Consider the following 26,494-nt stretch of genomic DNA (forward strand, 5'->3'; position numbering starts at 1 on the left):
TTTACAGAGAATACTTAAGATATCCCTTTTCTTTATTTAGTGACTTTCAGATGCTCAAGGCCAAGATCTTACCATATAGAAAGGGGATAGGCCAAATGCACAGCATACTCTTGTCAATTTAAAAATAACAAGAAATATTTTTAAGCAATGAAAGCTTTATAAAAGATTGTCTGTGTCCTTAGGGAGATTATAGTCTAGTCACACACTGATGCACTGCAGTGATTCTATACATAATTCTTTAATAATTCCAGTCCAAAATGTAAAATAGAAAGAATATTTACCATTTACTTCCGCCTTGGTAGAAGTGAGGAAATCTATTGAACTGAGATCCTGGGATGTTTAATAATCTTTAAACCCAGTTTCAGTTTGTGTTAATATGAAAAGGAGGAGTTGTGGTTATATCTAGAGTCTCAGGCATTAAATATTGTAAATTCCTATGTGGAAAAGTAAAAAAGAAATATTTAAGTTTAAGACATACTACACAAAGAATTATTATTATGAATTGAATAGCAACAGAAGGTTGCATCAAGACAGAAGATGTAAGCTTCTTGAAGGCAGTAACTGCTTTCCATTTTTGTCTTTGTATGCCCAACTTCTAGAATATTATCTCACACATAGTACTTGCCTCATGCATATTTATTAAATTGAATTGAGAATAATGGTCTTCAGGTTACCCCAAAGTAACATGGAATAGGATCAGAAGAAAACTAATGAAATCACAGATTTCAACCTGAAAGATATTATAGAGGTTATCTAATCATACCCTCTCATTTTGTAGATGGGGAAACTGAGTTCCACATAGGGGAAATAGTTTGCTTTGTGTTACACAAGTGAATGAGGATTTGAATCAGCCTCCTCTGGCTGTCATTCCAACATTCTTTTCTACTACAGAAAGAGAAAGTAATTTCATGGGAGGAAAGTATAGTTTTCTTATTCATGTTTCTATTTATGGATCATCAAAAGCTTTAATTGTGAATATTCCCTTACTTCCTTTCATAGTGCTTTGCACATGGAAGGAATTAAATAAATGATAGCCAAATGAGTCAATGAAGCATTGGTTAATGGATATATAGGAACCACAGAATAATAATTTAAAAAAAACTCAGCTTTCTCCATCAAAGTATGACTTAATCATGTTTGTATTTCTAACAGGTCAAGATGACTTCGATTTAGCAGATGCACTTGATGATAATGGTAAGTCCCTGTTTTACCAAAGAATACAAAACTCAAGAACCCAGGTTAAGAGTATGGTGGTACATCAGGGGTCATTAAATACAACATCCTCAAATTATATGCCCCATCAGTTTGTAAAAAATTGTCGTCTTTTCTCCTCCCATTGTGATATTCTATTGAATCAGAGCTTGTGTTTGAATAAAAAATATGTAGGACATGACCACACAAGAGTTTCCCATAGTTACAAAATGAAGTAAGGGTTAATTCACAAATATTTGAGAATGGGAGGAAATTAGCCATCTCTTAGAGTGAATAAAGTTGCTACAAATTCATTACCATAAATTGTACATCCTGGGGACCCCTTTTCTTATTCTAGGTTATATGTCAGGTCACATCTGTCTAGAATTTCAAGGCAGAATTCAATTGGTTTGTTGAATGGATGCTTTGGTGAAAGATCTTGAAGGCTATATCTTAGGGAGAGGTTTTTTACCTCTCAAGTGCCAGGTGTAAAACTACTGGCATACCTTCTATTCTCCTCACCCCCTTACCCCTCCTTTTAGTTCTTAGAAGATGGATGAATAAAATCAAGTTTCTCATCTGGCTTGAGAGTTTTTCATTATTTCAAGGAATGCTCTCTGCATGGCGTCCTAGTGATGATTTGTCAGTCAGACTCTTATTCATTCACTTTAGTTGTGTCTAACTCTTCATAGCCCCATTTGGAATTTCCTTGCTAAAAAACTGAAGTGATTTGCCATTTCCTTCTTCAGCTTATTTTACAGAGGAGGAACTGAATCAAACATGGTTAAGTGACTTGCTCTGGGTCACATAGTAAGTGTCTGAGGCCAGATTTGACTCAGGAAAATGAAATATCCTGACTATAGCAGTATTCACTTCATTGCCTAGCCACTGACTTTCAAATCCTCCTACACCCACAAGGTTATAGCAGCCTTCTAACTTGTATCCAGCCAATCTCTTCCTTCTAAAATGTTTTGAACACTCTTTTGAAATCCCCTCCATCAATGTACATAGATCAGCCACAATCCTACAATTTGTGGTCTTTGAGAATTCTCTGATGAAATTAATAATGGTAATTGAGCTTAGATCTTCCTTACTCCAAGCCTGGCTCTATAAGCACTATTGGTCCTGTTACCTAAATGATCACTTTAATCATGACTCTCCTTTGCTCACAAATCTGTCAATGTCTCCATTATCTCGTAATTGAAGTCTCAACTCCTTTTCTGGCATTTAAGGTTCTCTATGACCTAATCCTGGAATACTTTTCCAGACAAATCTCCTCCAACTCTTTATCATTCCTTCTATTCCAGCCCACTGGACTAGTTACTCTCCAGAGAATGAAAAGGAAACAAAGTCAGAAGTGGGTGTCCCGATTTCTGAATTCATAAAAGAACAAGAATTCATAGAAAGCTCAAACTACACACCCAATCTGCATTAGAGGAAAAATGAGTTGACCTGAATTGCTTTTATTCTCTAATTTTACATTTGCTTTGAGGCTAAATTTTCCTTATAAATATTTGTACCCTTCCATTTTCATTATGTTTGTCATATTCTATTCTATTTGTTCTGTTTCTGTGCATTTACTTGAATTTGTAGTCACTGGAATATTTTATACACAAAACAAGTTAGCTGAATTCTTTCCCTCTTCCCCAGCCCAATGTTGTTCAGCTTGTTATGTAGCTTATTCAAAAACCACAGCTTCCTGCTTACTGAGGAAGGCATTGAAGAATCTCTTCTATATTCTCCCAGACTGTGGATTATAATCTCCCCAATTATGTATAAAATACAGACTACCTTTGAATACTTTTATTGGACCTCTTCTCTTTTAAGGGCTTTATTCTTTCATAGAGAGTCAATTCTTTTGGAATAATTACATGCCCATGTTGCTGAATCTCATATTTTGCTTTTCTTTCTACTGACTAAGAAATGTATCATGGTAAATCCTGTGATCAGACAAGTGTAGGCAATGACTTTCTTGGAAAAGAAGAAGTCCTATTTCTACTTTAGCTAATCTTTTCCTCTTTTCCTAGTTATTTATCATACAGCAATCAGAATCTCAGAGGAAATCCCTATTTTTCTCTACTCCCCCATCCCATTCCAATTAGGTTAAAATCTCAATTATATTTGTTACTTCATCTTTGTTTTTTAAATATTTATTTTTTATAGATCACATGTTGATATAATTTTTAATAATAATTTTCTGACATTTTGTGATCCATTTCCTCTCCTTCCACTGCTCCTCCCTTACCCTAGAAGGCAGATAATATGATATAAGTTGTATATGTATTATCAAACAATAAACATTTCCATATTTGTCGTATTGTGGTTGCCTCACCTTTATAGACAGGATTAAAGAATTTCTCCTAATTCTTCACAAATCAGATTCACAAATCTGTCTGGATTTACCAGTCTGTCTTTATTGTGAAAAATTGAGAATGAGAATGTGAGAAAACAAAGATAAAACAATGAAATCTTATAAAATATACTCTTCTTTGAATAGTATTAGATGTTCTGTTTTCTACGAATTCATGAATTTGAAATTGTCAACTCAATTTTAAAAATCATTAAAGTCATCATCTTTTGAAATCATTATGTGGATCTATTCCTATATATATATATCAGAGAGGGGCCAGCTACATCCTGAAGACTTTGAGGAATATATATATATGCATATATATACATATAATTTTTAATACAATCTGTTCAAGTCCCTACTAGCTACATTCTTACTATTAGGCTCTGTGAGTAGTTTCCAGTTACATTTAATAGCTTGAGATCAATTAATTTTTATAAGAGACATTTAATTCAAAGTTATAAGCAAGAATCAAAGAACAAACATTTCTCCCAAATGCCTTACTCTTTTCTATCCCATGCAAGTCTTTAGGGAAAACAGGATCACTCAGCTCAATTTCTATCTAACAATGCTTTCACCAAGTTCCTATCTAGATGAGGCATGACTGCTAGATAAATCACTATCTTGATCATTACTGATCTGGGTCCCAAAATTCAATCCTTAGTCCTCGGGACATCCAGGTTTAGGTGAGTGTAAACTTCTGATATAGGAATGCTGGGACATCCAGGCACTGGAACTTCTGGCCATTGTCTATTAAACTTATGGTCAAGTACCTCATTTAAAATCCTTCACCTAAAACAGAAATAAATACTGTTAGTCTAGTTTCCTTTCCACAGCAGGCAAAAAACAAACAAACAAACAAACAAAAAAATTACATTTTCATAGGGTTATATGGCCTTCAAGAGGAAACCATCCAATGTCTGTCCCCTTATGGGTTTTTTTTAAACTCTTACCTTATCTTAGAATCAATACTGTGTATTGGTTCCATGGCAGAAGAGTGATAAGGGCTAGGCAATGGGGGTTAAGTGACTTGCCCAGGGTCACACAGCTGGGAGGTGTCTAAGACCAGATTTGAACCTAGGACTTCCCTTCTCTAGGCCTGGCTCTCAATTCACTGAGCTCAACAGCTCTCTATGACATTATCTCTTACTAGACTCTGCTAGCTAAGGAGTCCAACTATAAGAATGCAGTCAAAGGGAAGAATGATCCAAAGAAAAAAAAAATATCCAGCACTCTAAGCAGTGATCCTTTCTGACAGCCTGTGTAGTCAATCAAAGAATCTCCTATTCACTGACAAGAAATATTTCTGGTATAGAATGTCTATGCTCCAAAGTCTTTCCAAGGTATTTCCATTATACATCACTATGAGTCTCCCAGAAACAGGCTCTCCAGATCTTCCCATGTGAAGAGACATTGTCAGCTATTCTCTGGGCACATGAGTCCTCATGACATATATATTTAAATGACTGCTTACAAAGAATTTATTATTGAAAGAAACTTTAGCAATCAACTGTAAAATGAATTGTATTAGCATAGGCTATTATGTGGCATAGTAGATAAGGTTTGAATCTGGAACCAGAAAGACCTTAGTTCAAATCCTCCATCATACATTTGTTAGTTATGTGACCCTGAGCAAGTCATTTAACTTGTCTCAGCCTGTTTCCTTATCCAAAAAATAGGGATATATATATACTTATACAGAGGGATAATAAAATAGATGATAGCATCTACCTGACAGGATTATTGTGAGGATCAACTGATATAACATTTATTGTGCTTTGTAAATCTTAAAGAACTATCTACCTGCTAACTAATTATTATTAAATATGGAAAGTGGGAATAGATAATTATAGTAATTTCCAGGAAATCACACATCTAGAGGCAGAGTATGGTCTAGAACCCAGGTATTTTCATCCTTAGTCCAATGTACTTTTTCACTTCATTGTTAGCACAATCACAGAGACTCGAATTAACAGAGTAGCTATTGTCAATAGCCCTAATGAAGTTACGACCTTCTCTCAAATTCTGAGACTGCCCAAAATGCAATAGAAGAGAGCAGAAAGAGACCAAGACTGGTGTGGAAATGGACTGATTATGCCATAGAGACATAATGATACATGTTTGAAAGAGGAAGAGAAAGAGCAACAATGTTTGAAGGAAATTTAAAGTAATGTTCCTTAGTGGCAGAATAGGGCAAATGAAGTGTTTCCTAGTAGTTTTCCCTGTGTAGATGGACAGGAGTGTTTTCCCAGTGTTTTTCTCATCTACAGATCTCAGAAAGACTTCAATTCAAATAAAAGGGGGTTTTGCCAAGCTCTTACTACTAAGTTCCAGGCACTGTGCTATGCAAAATAAAAAAAAAAATGAAATCACTTCTGTTGTAAAAGTGTTCAGGAAGAGGATTATATAGATGGATAAAGTAAACAGAAATCACTGGGGCAGGTTAAGGGGATGCAACACTAACAAATGGGTACAGGGCTAGGAAAGACTTGTATTAGGTTGCCTTTCAATGGAACCTGAGAAGAGGTTGGAAGAGATCTAATAGTATTAAATGAGGAAAGAGAACATTGTAGGTATGAAGAAGAGCAGGGGCAAAGTCACTGAGGTGAAAAATAGAAAGATGGTTTTGAGAATGGAAAATGATCAGAAGCTTTATATTCATCAGTCTTTGGGCAAATTCCCTGAAGTCTTGGGTCCAGAAGCTTAGGATCAGAGATCTAAAAAAGGAAACTCAGAGGCTATCTAATTCTACCTCTTCCTTTATATAATAGGTGAGGAAACTGAGGCATGGGAAGTATAAGAGACTTTTCCAAGGACACACAAATTATACATATCTAGATTAGACTTACATTTATGTCTCTTAACTCCAAGTGATCAAGTGATTTTTCAAGTGATTTTCAATGCAGAAAATACTTAATCAGTTTAGCTACTTATAATTCTGCATCAAAAGAATTCAACTATTTGTGATTCTACTTCAAAAAGCCAAGAGTTTCTCCTCTGGGAGCACATCTGGAGCCCTTCCTTATTCTGTTGGGTCTACTTATGTTATTCTACCTTTCCTTTCCTCAGGATAGGTAGGCTAGACTATCAATAACCATTTGGCCTTAGTCCACCACAGGGTTAGGACGATTTCTCAGGGATATAAGTGAGAGGATGATGCCAAGGCAAGCAAACAACATTGTCTTCAGTTTTCTGTTACATCTATATATCTGACTATACATGCACATATATGCATGTATGGATAGATATCTCTTCATATATGTAAAATATACACATACATGCATCACATATATGAATGTATTAGAGGCTGCAGGATTCTGATACCTCCATGCAACCTTTAGTATGAGGGAGAAACATAAGAACACCCCATCTTGACAAAATTTGGCAAGTGCAAGATAAGAGATGAGAGATTTTTACATAGACAAGAGATCATCTCTGGAAGGGACCTGCTCAGAGAAGAACAGGGGAAGGGAAAAAAAAACAAATGGAGAGTTCTAGGGAAAGAACAGAGGCTGTGAGAATCAACAGATTCTCACTTGGATTCTGACTTGGATAAGGAGAGGAGTGAGGTGGATTCCCAGAAGCTCAGTAGAAACCAACTCCCTTGGAGATCAACCGTACTTCCTGAACCCCTGAATACCTCCAATCAATTCCTTTTTGATCGCAATTTAAAGTCATCAGTGGATTTGCAGATTGGGACTTTTTGAAGAGAGCCATCCACAGATCTTCTCTCCCCATCTCTCTCTCCCTTACCTGTCCCTGGACTCTCATATTCAAAGTTTTAGTCAGCTTAGGAATAGGGACCTTGAGCAGTTAGCAAGAAGAGGGACCAAGGCTTAGAAACCTTGAACCCTTAGACTTTGAAGGTCCAATTTGCCAGAGGGGTAACTATAGGGCTTCTCTAATTATCCACTTTCCTATTTGATACCCGTGACCTCTTCTCTGCTTGAACCCCAATAAACCACCTGTTGTTCAAGATTTAGGTCTGGGTCAGTCACTAGTCAACATTGTTGAGGGGACTGAAGATTTGGGGAGGGTCATATCTCTCCCCCAAAAGGGGGGGTTGACTTCTAGATCTTAGGGACTCAAGATTATCTGACACAAGGAATTAGACATCTTTCCTTGACAGTTGGATAGTCCTACGATCCTGAAAGGGAGAGACAGTTGATGTCCCTGAGGGAAGCAGAGGCATAATAATCATCTTGCCTTTCAAGGCTCTTCAGAGGAGGGGCACTTTATCATCTCACTAAGACTCTGGGGTCTCTCTGGTCTCTGGTCCTCCATCTTCTAGGAAGCATTCTCTGAGGAGACATACTTTCCTCTCAAGGAGACAGGATTTGGCTATCTCCCCTCAGAAAAGAAGGGAGGTGAAGAAGAATTTTTTCACTCTCTCACAACCCTACTGCCTCTTTCTCTCCATAATCCTTATTCCCCTTCATCCCTATATTACACAAGCTTCCCTTCCTTAATACTTTGTTCCAACTTAATGGTATTAATGTACAAAATCATAGAATCTCAGATTTAGAAATGACCTTAGAGGTCAACTGTTCCAACTCTGCCCTGATCAAGAATACCCTAGAGTCTAGACAATACCAGAAAATGCTATTTTTTCTGCTAATTTTTGCTAATTTCAAACTTTCTTTCTCTCTTTTTTATCATAGAGGACATCACAAGGAGACCTCCCCCAGCTACCAAGAAACCAGGATCAGGTTGGTTATATCATTAACTGTTTGAAAACATCTTAAATTTCAAAGTTGCAAAATGATGGTTTATGCTAGACAAGAGTACAATCTGACAGTCACATATCTGGATTGAGCTTTACAAACAAGTTGTAAATTAAAATTAACTTAATAAAAACTAGGTATTTAGCAGGGTGAGTAGGTTGTACAGTGGAAAGAGTGCTGGGTTTGGAATCATGAAAGTCTGAGTTCAAATTTGATCTCAGATACTTACTAGCTATATAAGTTGAGCTTATATAGTTATATATAAGTTATGAGCAAGTTACTTAACCCTGTTTGCCTCAATTACCTCATCTGTAAAATTGAGCTAGAGAAGGAAATGACAAACTACTTTAGTATCTTTGCCAAGAAAACCTGGAAAGGGGTCATGAAGCGTAGGGGAAATGACTAAACAAACAACCCCCCCCCCATACATAAATAAAAATTATAACCTATGTTAATAATGTCTAATGAGCTAAGCCAGTGATGGTCAACCTATGGCATAGGTGCCAAAGACAGCATGCAGAGTGCTTTCTGTGGGCATTCAGCCAACTTCCCTCCCCACTCCTTACCCCAGAGTTTGTTACTAGTAAGGCAGAGGGACTCAGGTGGAGCTCCCCTCCCCCTCTCCACTATGCCTGACAACATTTTTTCACATCACCCACTTCTCTGCCCAGCAGCTCAATAAGAGCTCATAAGGGGTAAAGTGAGTGGCTCACAGGTGGCAGAGCTGGAGGGGAACAGAGTACTTGTGTCACTCCCCTTCCCCTCTCTACATTCACTGAGGACATTTGTCACATCACTCACCCCTCCACCCAGCAGCCCACTGGGAGTGCTTTCTTACTACCCTGTATTGAGGGCAGGGCACCCCTAGCACTGGGGGGAAGGGAAGGGCATGTCATTTCTTCCCTAAAAGGTTCACCATTACTGGTTTAAGAAATTCAACAAGTCCATAAGTGTAGGAATTAAATTTTAATGTGTTGACTAAAATATATGAAAATTATAAATAATAATTGTGGTTGCCAATTCAAAGTATTATTGCTCAAAGTTGAAATGACCTTTAATAGCTTTTATTTTCAAAAGAGGTGGAAAGAGTGAAAGTAGAGAAATACAGAAGGGTAGAGAAGACATTAGCCTATCTAATTAAATATTGCTCCAGTGTTCAACTCAGTCAGGACTTGTTGACCTTCAACTGGAATTAAACTCTCTCCAGAAGACAGGAAAGGAAAACCAGGTATCCATTCACCCAGGTTTCCTCCAAGAGGGAGGTCAAGACAATGACTCTACCTGAAGGTAACTCCTGAGGCCAACTTTCTTTTTGAAGCTGCCTTCCTTCTTGAAGCTGAACTCCTCTTAAAGGTCAGCCTCCTGCCCCAGAAATTCAGGGCCTTTTATAGTGGCTTCATTTCCTTTCCCCTCTTCACAAGGACCAATAACTGCTTCCAAATTGCCCAGCACTGCCCACGGGGGTGGGGCAGCTTGTGCTGATTCAATCAAAAGGTAGACAAAGGAGAGTTAATCTTGTCTTCACAATCTAGTGAAGTAAGTAGGTGTACTTAAGTTATTGTTAACCAAAGTGTAAACTCCAACTAGGCAAAGAGAATAAAGGATTCCCTTTTTATAAGTGTAAACTCAGAATAGACAAAGAGAACCAAGAATTTCCTTTCACACAAGCATTAATTAAGTTTATGTGGCAAGTATAATAAGAAAATACAAGCAAAAAGAAGAGATAGTTCCTGCTCTCAAAGAGTTTATATTCATTCTAATAAAGGCAAGTAACACGTAAAAGGAAATTGAAAATGTAGTTGGGGGAAAATGTATATACAGGGAAGCATAGTAGGAATAGAAGTCTGAAGAGTCAGGATAAGAGCCCAAAGAGGAAAAGGCAGTGAGCTTGGTTACTTCCTTGGAACTTCCCTTAAAATGGAGGTCTGGGGAGGAACTCACCAATCATAAGAAGAGGCCTTAGGAATAGGCTAATCTTCCAAGGTGAAAAAGTCATGGAAGAGAAAGAGATCCAGAGAATCAGAAACAGTCTAAAGAAGAATAAAGGATTGAACAAGAGTTTTAGGATCAAATAAGGCTTAAAAAGAATCTGTTTGTTAAGAACTCAGATTTCTAATCCTAGTTCCATTTCTATCTCTTGAATGTCATAAAGTAGTTAATTCACCTCAAATGCAATTTCGTATAGTTGTAAATGATTGCACATGATTACAAAAGCCATTTGAATATATTCTCTTTCTCTCTCTTAGACTCTCTTTTTTTATCTCTCTTGCTTTCCCTCTCTCTCCCTATCCTTCCTCCAATGTTTTTGGTGCTACACTCTGTCCAGAGATTGTGAGTATGATACCCTCCTCAGGGGGTTATTGGAGATAACTATAAATGTAAAATTAGTTAAGGAATATTATCTCTGTCTACATGTTAGGAATTTTCCTAACTGGGGGCCCATAGAGGAAGGAACTGCATGGACTTTAGTGATCACTATATTACCCTTTAGGATTAAAATTAGCTAACTTTGTAATAATGTAATTATTTGCCACTCATTTGAGCCTCACAACAACCCCATGATATATTATTATCCCCTTTTTATAGGTATGGATACTGAGAATCAGAGAGATTAAATTACTTGTCCCTGACTATAAACATAGTATCAGAAGCTGAAATCAAATCCATATCTTCCTGGCTTCAAGTCCTTCATTCTTTCACTTGCATATGAACTCTCTAAAGACACAAAGAAATAAATGTGCCTTTTTTCCATTTTACAGTGGTTCATGTACTTGAATCATTGTCCCCCTTTTTTCAGGTTAGATATTTCCAGTTCCCAAAATCATTTCTCTCAAAAAATACTTATCCTATTTATTTTCAAATTTTGCCTTCCTTCTAAACTCTAGGGTTCTAAGACCTGAATACAATTTTTCAGATATAGTTGGACCAATCCCAAGTATAGATTACTATATCACTTGTTTGGGATGTAAATGAATGTAATTTAAGATTGAAACAGCTTTTGAAGTAGATTTTTTCCATTTCCTTTTTTAATTGTAAATTCTTGTTTGATAACTGCCCTCTCAGTTATAAGTTTAAATCTCACCCACCCTCACAAATTTCTTTCTTTTACCTGATTTACAAAAATCAGTCAGTCAACATATTGTCATTAATTCTCAGTCAATAAATCAGTCATTAATTACCCACTCTATACAAGGCATGTTGCTAAGTACTGGGCATTTAAAAAGAGGGCAAAACATAGCCCCTGACCTGAAGGAATTCATAGTCTAATGAGGGAAAACAACATGACAACTATCTACAAATAAGATATATCTAGAGTAAATAGAAATAATCAACAGAGGCAAAGAATTAGCATTAAGGAGAATTGGGAAATGTTTCTTATAAGTGCTAGAATTTCATTTTAGTCTTGAAGGAAGCCAGGTAATCCAGGAAGCAGAGAACAAGGACAACATTTCAGTCATGGGGCTCAACCACTGAAAATTCCTCAGAGTTGGGAGATACAGCTTCTTTTCAAAGAACAAGGAGGACAGAGTCACTGGATCATAGAGTAAATTATAAAAAGAATGGAAAGGTAGGACTGGGGAGGGGGTAGGTTATTAAGGGCTTTGAATGGCAAACAGAATTTTATATTTGATCTGGGAAGTGAAAGGGAACCACTGGAGTTTATTGAGTCAGAATTGGGGGAAGGAGGGATATAATCAGACCTATGATTTGGAAAGATCATTATGACAGCTTAGTGCAGAGATGGCAAACTCATAGCATAGGTACCAGATGGCACTCACAGCACTCTCTGTGGGCATGTCCCCCCCCCCCACTTCATTATGAGAAAGGCAGAGGGACTTCAGGAGATGTTCTTTTCCTTCTCTCCACTGTGCCTGATGACATTTTTTCATATCACCCACCCCTCTGCCCAGCAGACCAATGGGAACACACAGCAGATAAGGTGGGAGGCTCACAGGCAGCAAAACTGGAGGGGAACAGAGCACTTGGGCCACTCCCCTCCCCCTCTCTACAGGCACTGAGAACATTCCTCACTTCACCCACCCCTCCGACCAGCAGCCCAATGGGAGTGCTTTTTCCCTCTCTTATGTGGGATAAGAGGGAGAGACAGGGCATGCCCAGCACTTGGTGAGAGGAGGAAGGGCGCAGCATGCCATTTCGGGGGGGGGGGTGGACTGGCATAGCACTCAGTGTGTGAGGTGGGATGGGAGCATGACTTGGTACTCCATCTCTAAAACATTCACCATCATTGGCTTACTAGAAGATGGGGATGAATTACTTCTCATCCTATTCACTTTCTTGTTTAGCCTCCTTTCTAAACTCTCTAGGATGCTAAGATCTGAATACAATTTTTCAGATAAGTTTGGACCAGTTGGAAGATTACTATATCACCTGTTTGTGATTTAAATGAATTTAATTTAAGGAAAAGGATGAAAAGAGTAGAGAGAATCTGAGGTAGATAAAGTACCAGTGGGCTATTGTAATACTCCAGGCATGAGGCCGGTGCTAAGGTGTATGGTCAGAGAAGATATACATGAAACTTCCAAGAAATAGATAGGTCTAATAAAGAAAGTAAAATTCCTCAAATCATTCAAAAAGTAACTATCAAATTCCTGGTATGCCTCAAGCCCTGTGCTACATGCTGTGTCAAATTAAAAATACATTTATTTCCTATTCTTAATACTTGTCTCTTTTGGTGACAAAGTGGCTAGCCTATATTATTTTTAGATAATAAATCCTGAGGGGGGGGGCAGCTGTGTAGCTCAGTGGATAGAGAGCCAGGCCTAGAGATGGGAGGTCCTAGGTTCAAATCTGGCCTCAGACACTTCCCAGCTGTGTGACCCTGGGCAAGTCACTTGACCCCCATTGCCTAGCCCTTACCACTCTTCTGCCTTGGATCCAATACACAGTATTGACTCCAAGATGGAAGGTAAGGGTTTAAAAAATGAAATAAAATAAAATAAAATAAAATAAAATAAAATAAAATAAAATAAAATAAATCCTGAGGGGACCAAACAAAACTAGTCTAACTCCGGGCTACAATCACTCACTATTCAAGAAGAGAAACAATCATTGTTTACCAAATATTGATATATAAAAATAACTGTGACAGAAAGATGGCAAAATAAATGAAATGGACAAAACCAATTTCTTTTGAAAATAATACATTCACAGATTTTCAGCATTAGGTGGAACCTCAGAGGTCTTCTAGTTCAACTTATAAATTAACAGGAATATCTTCTACATCTCAGAGGATTCATTTAAGATTTGGAGAAGATCTTATCTAATAGTGGGTTGGTACCTCCCAAAGTAGTTCACTCTCCTTTTGGACAGCACCAATAGTTAGGAATCTTTCGTATTGCTTAAAATTCTGAGTAATGAATCCCTCTTTAAAATGTAAATTCCATACCAATATTCCTATCTTTGCAAATTATGCAGTACTCTCAAGATTGGCAAACATAAGGATTTTTATATACCTTCTAGTCATTTTTTCATATATTATGAAAAATAAGATCTTTTCTTTTTACTAAGAAGAGATGACTCATGAAATCCTGTTTAAAATTGTGAAATAGGAACCTACTGATTCTGGTTCTAGTCTAAGTTCTTTAATTCACACATTTTGTGCCTCATTTTCTCCATCTTTGAAATGATAATACCACAGTATCAGTTCTTTCTTTCCTTCTCCCAACACCCTTCCTAAATAAGATACTCTTATGTAGTCACAAAAATACAGACCTATTCAATATTTTATTGAATTATAATATCTATTAATATTAAACATTACTTTAATTAAATATTAATATTGACTAATATTAAAACAACATTTAAAAGATGGAGGAGCAAGACTGCCTATAGGACACAACATTAGACATGGAGATATCAGGACTTGGGTTCATAAGATGTATGTGATGCTTATGAAAAGGATTACTATGGATAAATCACTAAACATCTCAGTGCTTCAGGTAACTCTACAAGTCACTGGTTGGCAGGTTCACTGTACTAGAATTCCCTACACTAATGAAGTTGAAGATCCTTTTAGATAATTTAAGAATAGAATTACCATGGAAATACAAAATATTTGGGATTCCCATTGTATCATTACACATTTTTAGATCTCTGGCAAAATAGTAGAGAGGAACATGGTTAATATAAAGCCCAGTGGAAAATATAAATATGGTGGTATCCTGAATTATTAAAGAAGTTTATATTATATTTTTCTGCAAGTATTGCTTTTACAGTTGCAGATTAGTTGCTTCCTTTCTCCTGTTTCAGACTCATTAAGAATTATAATAGCTCATTTTTTTTCAAATTGGGGAGAGATGAGGAAAGGAAATTTTTAAAAAGTAAATTATATTATACTTTCCTTAAGGAACACATTTTAACTTAGATGATATAGATGTTGAAAAATCCTAAGGAGAAATTTCTCAATATATTCTATATATAATAACAAATTCTTAGAGCATTTTCCCAGGGATTTCTTCCAATGATAATTACCTGAACATATGAATTAGAAACCCAAACATTTAAAAATTCCATTCATAGAATGTAATTTTATAGAAATAGATTTGTTATGTTTTCAGATAATTGATATAAACTTGATCTCCAGTTTACCATCTACATATCTTAAACATTCATAGCTATTTGCTAGTTATCTTTCTCACTAGAGTGCAAACTCCTTGAGGACAGGGCTGTTTTGGCCAATTTTTGAATCTCAACACTTAACATAGCTCCTGGCAGGCCAAAAATACTATTGAATCCATATCTTCAATATGTCTTATAGCTTTCCCTTCCTTTCTATCTCGCTTTCAACTCTCTTGGTACAGGCCTTCATCATCTTTTGTCTTGTCAATTTTATTATTTTCTATGTAGATCTCCCTCTTTCTGATAATTTTTTCCCAATCTGTCTCTTATATCATGGCCTGATTACTTTTCTGTATTCACAACTTCAAAACTTTTAGTGGCTATCAATCAACAGCATTTATTAAGTACTTTCTCTGTACTAGACATTGTCATAGGTAATTGAGATGAACTCAGAAATGCTTAATAAAGTTATCTAATGTAACTCTTGAGCATATTCAAATCCACTCCACAATCTCACATCACCGTGACTTTCCAGATTTCTTTGACAGAGCTCTCCTTGACATAGTCTACTTGGTATAGTCTACAATGCTCTCATGCTGGTCACTTGTCATGTCTCATAAACATCCTATGCCTCTGTGTTCTACATAGACTGATTTACTCTACCATTCTCTTTCCATTTTGAACCTATCTTTTAAGCTCAGTTCAAATGCTTCTTTCTCCATGAAAGATTGTTCATCCCTTCTCCTCTTACTCCCCCCACCAATAAATAAGAATCTTTTTTCATCCCTCTTGGATCTTGTATAATATGTAATTTGTGCCTCTCTTGTTTACTTATACTGACTCATCTTGTATTATAGCTATTGAAGTAAAATCTACTTGCATTATACATATTGATAATGACTTAGGATCAAAGCTCCTTGAGGGAGACAAAGACATGCTCTGGCAAGTCAAACCAGCACCATACCCTCAACCACCATATCCTCAAAAACTCTTCCTGAAAGAGGAACCTTTGGAGTAGCAGTTTTGTCTATACTACTAAACTTCTTCCAGCCCAGTCTCCACAGCCAACACTGAGGAGAGTAATCATTGGGAGAAAGGACTCATCTTTCACTTCACCACTAGCAACAGCTGTTAGCCAACTGCCACAAATGGATGGATAAATGAAGGAATCTTGTAGGCACTCTTATGACAGGACCTCTTGGGTCCCGCTTCTGTCCTAGTTCTCACAGCTGCTGTCTGAGGAGGCAATTCCTTTTGATAAGGGATTAGCTATCCCCTCTAACTGCCACCATCTGCCACTCACAGGGCAAATAAGCCATTAAAAAAAGAGAGAGATCAGATTTATTTTATAAGGCATCAGGCAAAAAAGGAATAGAACCTATATATTCTAAAATATTTATAGTAACTATCTTTGTGGTGGCAAAGAACTGGAAATCAAAGGTATGTCCATCAACTGGGGGATAGTCAAACAAGTTGTGGCATAACATGGAAAGATCTACATCAAATTATGAAGAGTGAAACAAGCAGAACCAAGAGAACATTATATACAACAGGATGATTGTTTGAAGAATGACTTATGTATGTAATGACCTCTAGAGAAAGAACTAATAAATAGAAATAAGTAAGAAATAGTTTTACATATACTATTTTGGGTCAAATGATATCTTCTCTAATGAAGAGGGGAAGAAGGGAGGGAGTTAACTGGATGTTTTAAAATAACAAATAAATAAATATATTTTTAAAAAATAGGCATTACTATTAACTTTGTTATTCTACCCTAAAGACAATGGGAACCTTTCTATCTAACTTGCAACTAAAACATTACATATGTATTATCATACCCTTTAGAATGTGAATTCCTTGAGAGAAGAGATTTTGTCTTAATTTTGTTTCCCCAGTTTTTAATCTTGTACTGTGAACATAGTAAGAACATTCATGATGAGGATCAATGAATATATAGTACTTCAATGCAGTGATGACCATAGTACCTTTTGAGGTGAATAAAGGGTATATTTCATGGTCCCAAGTTACTCTTTTGAGTTTCTATGTTTTACTTTATTTTCTTCCTCTAATTTTTGTTTTCTTCCTGATTAACAGGCATTTATTTTCTCTCTGTCTTACCTCCTCCCTTCTACTCACTGATAAAAATTTAAAAAACAATAACTTCATAACAAACATGTATCATCAAACTCTAGAATATACCTTGAAAACTCTGGGATTATAAGCATGCCAGTGTCAAAATATGTATTTGTGATGAGACTATAGATTAACTTGCTAAGCAATATTGCTATTATTACCACTGATTTAGAAAGGGTTTGGAAGGATCCAAATGACTCAGAATTTTGGCAAGTGGATATAAAAGTATTGTGCTGACTGAATATCTCACAAAACTGACATAGCCTTCCATTCTTCTGGCAGTAAGGGAGGAAGATAGAGAAATGGAAGAGAGAAATTTGACGAGTCTTGGTAAATCTGTGCATAGGTTTTTGTGAAAATGTCTAACTCCATAGAAAATGAGAGTATATTTCTTAAGAGTAACCATAAAATTCAGAAACATTAGTGTTCATGCAAAAAAGATGAAGTTAGATTAGAAATCAATATCTCTCTTCAAGCCCCATTGGGCTGGTTTATGTCACATGAGGTTTCATGGCCTATTACCTTCAAATCAAGCTCAGGATTAGATAAGGAAAGGAAACACTAGCTGATATTGGCTTAGCACCAGAGTTGAAGATAATGATGAGAACTTTGATATGGTCACAAGGGGCCTGGAGAGATCTGGAAGGCTTTGCATATTGATTACAGCTGCATTTGACAGAAAAAAAAATGTCCAGAAAAAGATGGAAAAAAAGAAATCTTTCAGTTGTCATAATATGAAATTCCTACTATTTCTAGTTAAGAATGATAACTTTAACTATATTTTTCATACATTGTTGCTTTCTTGATCCTCAGCTCCTCTTCAGTATTTCAGTGGTTTGGGGATGGGGAGCAAAGCCCCATCATTTCAGGCTTCATGCCAGGTTTAGAGATCATATGTTTATATGTATGAATCAGTTTTGACCTAAAATGCTCAGGCTACAATATAACCAATGGTTTCTTCTATTCCCAAGAATTCTTGTTTTAACTGGTGCTAGATGATAGAGGACAAGCATGATGAAAAACTCCTAGAGAGTTATATGGAGTGTTAACCAATAGTGGCAATACTACCAAGGATAACAAAGCACACAGAGCAGCAATGTGGTGCTTACTATGTTGATTTAGTCAAGAGTAAAAGTAAAGCAGAATAGGTGGTTCTCTACATAATGTGAATTTTAGGGATAGCTGGAAGATTCCCTTATGAAGAAGTGCCCTGAAAGATGTAGGAACAGCTGCAAAAGATATTCCTTTAAGTAGGTGACCCCATCTCAATCCCAATCCTACTTTATTTTTCTCACATTATCTTCTTCTGTTTCTAGAGAATACTCCCTAGTTTTATGGCAACCTGTCTGTCTAATGGAATGATGTTCTATTTGGAACAAAATTTCCGTCTTTTTCTTCCCTGATATTACTATATTTTTGCTAAAATGGGAGAAATTGACTTCTCTTTTTATCATCTGTCACTGCCCAGCCCTCAGCATTATAAAGCTTTACTTTAGAAATAAAGGAAAAAGTAAAGTAAAATCTATTGACACCCCACATTTAGGTTTGTCAAGAATGCAAAGAACTAGAGCCCCCTTTCAGTTTACTCCTCTGATCTCCCAATCTCAATCCTATTTTATTTTCTCTAATTATCATATTACTTGTTATGGAGAATATTCATTTGTTTTTATGGCAACTGGGATAATAGATCAATGGGTGATTCAGGTACTATTAGGAAGTATATGGGTAAAGAAAAGCAACTTCAATCCCCTGTATAGCACCTTGAAATGTAAATCAATTTGGAAAACATAAAGTGATCCATGCTTTCTCCTTCTCTTACATTCAGTTTAAAAAATGAAAAAAAAAACCCTTTATTTATACCTCTGCCTCCAAATAGCTTATCATTGATACTCAGAATTCCATCATTTGCTATTTTTTTTGTTGTAACTGCCTCCCCCCAATAAAAAACATATACTTCTACATGGTATGACTTGTACTCAGAAAGTACTCTACTTTAACTCTACAAAGAGTTAAATCTTTAACACCTTATGAAGAATGAGTTTATCAGGTGTTTTAGAATGGTCTTCAGAAAAATGGGAGGAGGACTGAGTAAGAGAGGGTTACTGAAATGAAAGACTAAATAAACAGGCAAAATGAACCCCAAAGCAAAAGTCGCCATTTTGTTTAAAGTCAGCTCTCCTGGTAACATTGAAGTCCGACTGAGGAACACAGCCACAAAAGTAGCAGACAATGACATTATTGTTGTTGTTGATTAGCATTAATAAAGTCCTTTAAGGTCTGCAGAATTTATATTATATTATTTTAATCTTTACTAAAACCCTGTGAGGTAGGTACCTCACTTTTCTAGGTTAGTAAACTGAGACTGAATTTTAGTGACTTGCTCAGGATCATAAAGCTAATAAGTCTATGAAACAAGATGTGAACTCAGGTCTTCCTGATTCTAAGCCTAATTAGATCAGAAGGAGACAGAGTTATGCATTCTAGAAAAAGATGCTGAGAGATAATCACTGGAGTTGAAAAGGAACTTCAAAAAAGGACAGCTTATAACTAAGAGTGGGGTTTGGAAAGAGGAAGAGATTCTGACCACTCAGAATGAGAATAGAGAGAAAAGACTTTTCGTTCCTGAATTTACAAGACTTGTTGTCTTTGTCACATGCATATCCTACATATTTGCTTAGCTGCCATTGAACACTAAGTTTGAGTTCACCCTTCTAATGACATTGACTGTATCCCTGTTTTATGGAAGAGAGGTTTTACAACTACTGTGCTTGACGTGTTTGAGTAAATGCCTTTGCTAAGGGATCACTGAGATCACTGACTACTTTTTAATGGAAGACATGTTGGTAGAGACTTGTGATTTAGACCCATAGAGGGTCAAGCGATTGTCCCTCAAAACTCCTTAAGGCAGCCTGAGCCAGATTAAGATGAATTTGGAAAATGGCTAGCAAAATTAAGAAAAATACAGAACAACATTGATAGGGTAATTCAAAGTAGTGGTTTTCTGGATAAATATGTGATCAAAAGGGATCTGTTTCCATTTTAGTTTGATACCATTGATCTGGCATATAAAAGGTGGCTCCATAGATTTTTGCTCAGATATAGCAACTCTGATTTTAGCTGCCTTGGGGCAGCTAGATGGCACAATGGATAGGATGCTAGGTCTGAAGTTAGAAAGATATCTTCCTGAGCTCAAATCTGGCCTCAGGCATTTACTAGCTGTGCCACCCTGGGCAAGTCATTTAGCCTTGTTTGCCTCAATTTCTTTATCTATAAAATGAACTGGAGTAGGAAATGTCAAACAATTCTAGTCTCTATGACAATAAAACCCTAAATGGTATGACAAAGAGTTGGAAATGACTAAAAAATGACTGAATAGAAAAAAAATGTAGGGCCCTAGCTTGTGAGTGTAAGTGATAAGTTGGAAGAATAGTCCAGAGTACTCTACATTATACTGGATATGTATTATTTATTATTTATATTAGCATATTATATTATTATAAATTATATTATTTAATACACATATTAAAAACCCTTACCTTCTGTCTTAGAATTAATAGTATGTATTGGTTCCAAGGCAAAAGAGTGGTAAGGACTAGGAAATGAGAGTTAAGTGACTTGACCTGGTCACACAGCTGGGAAGTGTCTGAGGAGACATTCAAACCCAGGACCTCCTATATCTAGGTCTGTCCTTCAATCCACTGAGTCACTTTGCTGCCCCCAGTATTTACACTTTAAAAACAATATTGAAATGGTGATAGAGACAAGATTGCTGTATTGAGTGTGGAGTAAGGAAGAGTTGGGTTTAGATCACATTTCTGATCCTTAAGGGAAGGGACAAGAAGATGTTAAGCCTCTACTATGCATCAGGTGCTGTGCTAAGTGCTTTCCAAATACTTTCTCATTTGATCTTTACAACAACCTTATGAAATAGGTAGGTCCCTATTAGTTTAATTACTATGAGCAAGTCATTTAAACTCTTTTGTATTGATCAGGGAGTCCTCGCTATTAACCAATTAAATCAGGAAAGGTTTTCAATCCTGATCTTCTATTTCTTTTTTTGTGAAGGGAGATTTCCCCCATAATAAAAATCACATATAACAAAAAGGATCATAGATTTAGTGAGAGAGCCAATAAGTAATTTAATTTAAAAACTTCAATTATATGAAGAAACTGAGGCAGGACAATCTTACAAAGTGGCAGAGCTGACATAATCCCTATAGCTTGTAATCAGGTTATCCCTACATTGATTGATTTTATTTTGAGCCAAAGCAATTTCTAAAGACCAGCTACCAAATTTGCAATCTGTAGGGGGATAAAGGGGGAACCCAGATCAATGAAGTCATGAATCCTTGAAGTACTGAAGTGATATTTCTTTTGTAAGAAGAATGAATATATAATTTCAGTTACTTTCTCCCAGTTCCAAGTTAGTTATAACTACCATGAAAAAAGAGAGAGATGAGAGAGAGAAAAAAAGTCATTCTGCAGGAGTACTGATCTATAAGGTGGCCAGAAATAAAATTCATTCAATCAATAAAAGCAGGTGTTTACTGATGGGCAGTATGCATACTTTGGTAATTTTGAAATTTTACCTTCTTTGGTTGCCCTTAAGGGGGGTAGAGGTGGAGAGGAATAAGAGACTCATATTAGTCTTTGTAAATTATTCTGTCACTTATAATAACCCTAAGGCAGTTGTTTAAATCTTTCATGCTGGTAGCATCAGTCACATTAATTGTAGGCAATTACACTATCTCATTGCCATGAAAATTAGACATGGATAGAGCCTTCAGGAATAAAAATGAAAATATATTTAAAAACCCCAAAACTTTATGTTCTAGTTAAGCTTGGTTAAATGATTTTATTAACTGAGCACTCTCTAAGTGACAACTTTGAACTCAAATCTCAATACTTTAGTATCTGAATGCTTTAGATTTATACTCTGTAGATATTTGAAGTACACTTACTTTTTTCTATAACTTTGGTATTAATTTTCCAATAGGTATCTACCCCAAACCCAATCCACCCTATCATCCTCAACCTGGATTCCATGACAATCCTGGAGGTAAGAATTCTAGACATTACATTTATTAGACACTATATTTATTGCATATCAGAAATGATTTAATAATTTTCCAGTTAGGTATTTGAAATTTTGACCTGGTTGTGAATAATTATAATAATTTGGGGGGCAATTGTGTTAGAAGTAAAATGACAGAATACTTTTATTTTTTCCTTGTAACTTTCTCCAAAACTCATACCTAAAAATAAAGGCAATACATGTTGGATATAGATTATTGTTTGTTAAACAAATTAGATAATGAGATAGATCAATTATATGAGGCAAAAATGGAGATAAATTATATATGACTCTCACTGGATCAATCCAGGCATGGATCTTGTCTCCAATGAACCATATGTACTCTTTATCATTAAAGCCCAATTCTCATCAACTTTCCCCCTTGTGCAAGCTTCCCAAGCCCCCTTATCTGATAGTATGTGTATCACAGAACACATATCCTAACTTCACCCTAGGCATTTACAGTAGCAACTTTGCAGGTGACATTGGAAAAAAATCTAACTGGCTCTCAGTACATGCATTAGGAAAGAACAGAACTTATAGAAGTTTATTATTTTAAAAGTTCGGAAAATACTGGCCAGAGGGAAATGAAATTTGGACCTGAGGGAAAAGAGAAAGAAATCCAACTATTTTTCTGCATAGATTACTCAGGACAGGAACACAGGCAGGTCATCCTCTTATTCCCAACTTCCATAAAATGAGGTTATTCAGGAGCTTGGCTTCAGGAGTCTGTGTAATGGAAGAGAAGGAAAGAAGTAGCGAGGAAGATTCCCAAAGGCAAATGACAAGGAAAAGACAAAATCTGAAACACCAAATGATTGAGTGAACACAAATAAAAACTCTAATGCATAAGCAGATAAAGTAACAGATAAGATCATAAGAAGGGAAAATGAATAAAACTTCAAAAGAAACCAAACTATTATGAACACTATATAGTAGGAAGAAAATGAACCAAAATTATTGCTTGAAAGAATTCTGTAAACTCTCTAGAAATTAGAGAATGACTATAAAAATGCCAGAATGATTCAAAAGATAAACATAACTATCCTTGAAAGAAATTAGGAGAATATTTAAATAAGAAAACAGAGTTCTAAATGTGTAATTTAAAAACACAAAATACAAGAGCATATATATTTCAATAAGTAATGGAAAATATCTCTCCAAAAGTAGAACCTCTCAGAGATAGAGATAGAGAAAAAGAAAGAGGCAAAGAGAAACAGAGAGAAAATGAAGAAGAGAGAAACAGAAAGAATAACAGATTTAGAAAATTAAGTGGAAGGAGCAGGTAGGTGGTTCATGAATAGATAGCCAGGATTCCAGATGGAAGATCTTGGGTCCACATTTGGTCTCAGACACTTCTTGGCTGTGTGATCCTTAACCTCCATTACCTAGCCCTTATTGTTCTTCTGCCTTGGAACAAATATTTAGTAGTCATTCTAAGATGGAAGGTAAGGATATAAAAATACATATTTAAATAGAGAAAAATCTGTCAAAAGAGCAAAAAGAAACTTTAAAAAAGAATGTATTGAATATCAGTCAAAGCAGCCAACCTTGAATATAAAATGTAGAATTTAACTTGAGTGTCACAGGTCTCCCTGAAGAATATTACAAAGTTTTGAAAAATTAAATTATCATAATGCAGGAAATAATAAAAAAGATTTGTGTAAATAATCAACATATACTAGTATATATAAAATATGTTATACTCTACAATGCTGTTTTCTATTAGCTCCAAATCTGCTGAAAAATAAAATATATTCAAAGAATAATTTGTTTCATTTAAAACATTTTAACCTGAAAGTTGTGAGATCTTAGTTTTATTCTTCAGTACTACAACAATTTTAATTTCATATCTAAGGATTGTCCATATATACATAGTAGCTTTTCCATATCCTTTCTTTCAATAGTTTTGAGGTTTTTCTACTATTATTCACTCCCAATCCTTCCCATCATTAACCATTACATACAAGAGAAGACCAGTAAATTATGAAGTCTTTGGGGGAAAAAGGGGGAACAGTGGGCCAAGGAAATGAGGGCTGCCCTTGGGGACCGTCAAAGGCCTGATGAAAGCTGTTTATTCCTTTTATATAAGTGACAGAATTGGGTGGAGGACAGTGATTATGTAAAATAATAAGTAAGATGTTAATACTAGGTTAAGTACAGAGTTGGTGAACTGAACTGATCTCTGGCCAAAGAGAAACTATTTATCTAGATGGGGACAATCTGGGTCCTAGTGCCTTCCCAATGCAGCATAAACATCATTAAAAACCCGAACAGTGTCTATCAATCAAACTTTGAAAATGAAATTTATTTGATTCAGGCACTTCGAATTAACACAATAATCTAGGGAATCAGGGCACAGAAATGGAAGCCTGGTGAAATGAGCTTGGCAGAAATAGAAAAGTTTTGAAGAAAGAAGTCAAGGAGATATGATTAATTCCATTTTGGACATGAAGAATTTGAGAAACCAATGGGATATCTATGTGGTAATTCAGGAGAGTTAGTGATGTAGGTGTAGGGAGAAAGAATAGAGATGTATTTAGAACCTGTGGGAATTGAAGGGTTTTCTTAAGTGTGTAAATGGAGAAGTAAAGAGGACCTATACTGAGCACATATGGCTAGGGGAAAGAGTTGTACAGCAAAGGACACTTAGAAAGAAAGGTTGAAGAGGAAGAACTAGGAAAGAACATTGTCATGAAACCCAGGGAAGGGAGATAAGAGGTAGATCAACAATGTCAAAAATGACAGAAAGGTAAAGAATAATGAAGAATGAGCAAAGACCATCATATATAACAATTAAAGATTGAAGCAGAGGAAAAGGTAGAAAGATAGGAGACCTGAAACAGTAGAGAAGAGGTTGCTAAGTGGTGATGGTAAAAAATAAGTCTAGAGGAATCAGTGAGGATCAAGGGAGATGCTGAGACTTCCCAGCAAAGTATATGTATAAATGTGAATATGAGTATGTATTTGCATGTGTATCTGTGTGTGCTTGTGGCATGTGTGTGCATTCACAGGAGTTAGAATCAGGGTAAGAAAAGGAGTAGGCAGGCAGCACTGAAGTGGATAAGGTATCTTGTGAGCTAGGTTCTGTGAATTCCAGAAAATAAAAAAAAAAGTTCTTAGATAAAAGGACTACTTGTTAATGATTGAGAGGGTGGATTTCAAAGGATGAAGGGGAAGGAAAGGAAAGGAGAGAGTTGTCTTAAGGGATAGATCATTTAAGGATAAGGAGACTTAGGTAGATGACTTTTCACTTTTGCCAATGGCTACTTCCAATTGTGGGGATTAAGAGAATAGGATTAAGAGTTGGGATTTTTCTAGTCATAGGGCAAAAGAAGTACCAGTTAATCAAAATTTTCAGTGAACTAAAGCCAGGAATGGGGTGACAGTAAGAAAGGATGTAAAGTAAAGCCACTTCCATCTTGTCTCCTCCATCACAATCCTTATGAAGATTTGATGCTGAAATGTTGCAACAGGGAAGATAGATAGTAATTGTGGCTAGATAGTAATTGTGGCTAATATCATCATGTTGTGAAGGAAACCATTAGTTTTTGTCATTCAGAAGTTATTACACTCTATTTTTCTTTCCAACAGAGTCCCAGTAATACACCAAGTCTGTGGCCCTGGTTGGGGCAATATTAGCAATACCTCTTCTCTCAATAGCAATGATTGCTACCTGGGTTTTTTTATGGTGATAGAAAGGATTGCAAAGGAACTAATTTAAAAGACAGCAATGGTGATAGCATACAGTGACCTAGGAAAGACTAGAAATTTCCTTATAATGTCTTAAAGGGGGGCTTTGTAGCATGGAAACCTACATTTAGAGGTACAATGCATAAGGGATAAAAATGAAAGGTTTGGACTAAGTTAATAAGAGTATGGTCACCAGAAACTATTACTCAAGTCACAATGACTTTATAGCAATTTATTTATAAAATACAGGGAAAGAATGAAAGTAAGGAAAAAAGAGAGGATAGATATTTACTCCAGCTTGGTCTGAACCAGACAGGGCTTCAGAGGCCCCAGAAAAGGGTCCCAGAGGTAAATTAAACAAGGGTTCTAACCATGAGGCCTCCTCTAACACAAAGGACCTCTCTGAAGGCTAGTACCTCCAGAAAAGCCAGGAAAGGGAATCAGCCTTTTTTCACTCACCCACTGGTAATTCTAAGGGAAAACTGAAGAGCAATCTGAAGTCCCAAGCCAGAGCTCCTTCAACTTCAAGTTCCAAGGTGAAAGAGCTAATCACAGGAAATTCTTGCCACTTTTAAAGATGATTCCTTTCGTTACTTCCTGTACCTTCCTTTCACTTTATGTGGACCAGTTGCAGCTATAGCTTTGCTTAAGACTGCCAAGGGGGTGATCAGTTGACTCTGATTCATCACTCATTCTAGCATATGTAGGTCACAGACCTCCTCAAATTTAAGGATAAGTGGGGTGTAT

At 36.2% G+C, this 26,494-nt stretch overlaps 1 protein-coding gene across 7 annotated transcripts in view; it reads left to right on the plus strand.

The window, feature by feature from the left end:
* XG (Xg glycoprotein (Xg blood group)) overlaps positions 1 to 26,494 on the plus strand; it is a 63,933-nt gene that overhangs the window by 18,169 nt on the left and 19,270 nt on the right. For all 7 annotated transcript variants that reach the window (XM_016424811.2, XM_016424812.2, XM_007500998.3 and 4 more), the window contains exons 2-4: positions 1,153 to 1,194; positions 8,203 to 8,250; positions 21,977 to 22,039. In XM_016424811.2, coding sequence (XP_016280297.1) covers positions 1,153 to 1,194; positions 8,203 to 8,250; positions 21,977 to 22,039 — 153 coding nt within the window. The remainder of the gene's footprint in view (positions 1 to 1,152; positions 1,195 to 8,202; positions 8,251 to 21,976; positions 22,040 to 26,494) is intronic.

The sequence above is a fragment of the Monodelphis domestica genome, chromosome 8 (genome assembly GCF_027887165.1).
Source record: "Monodelphis domestica isolate mMonDom1 chromosome 8, mMonDom1.pri, whole genome shotgun sequence".
Classification (NCBI taxonomy): Eukaryota; Metazoa; Chordata; class Mammalia; order Didelphimorphia; family Didelphidae; genus Monodelphis; species Monodelphis domestica.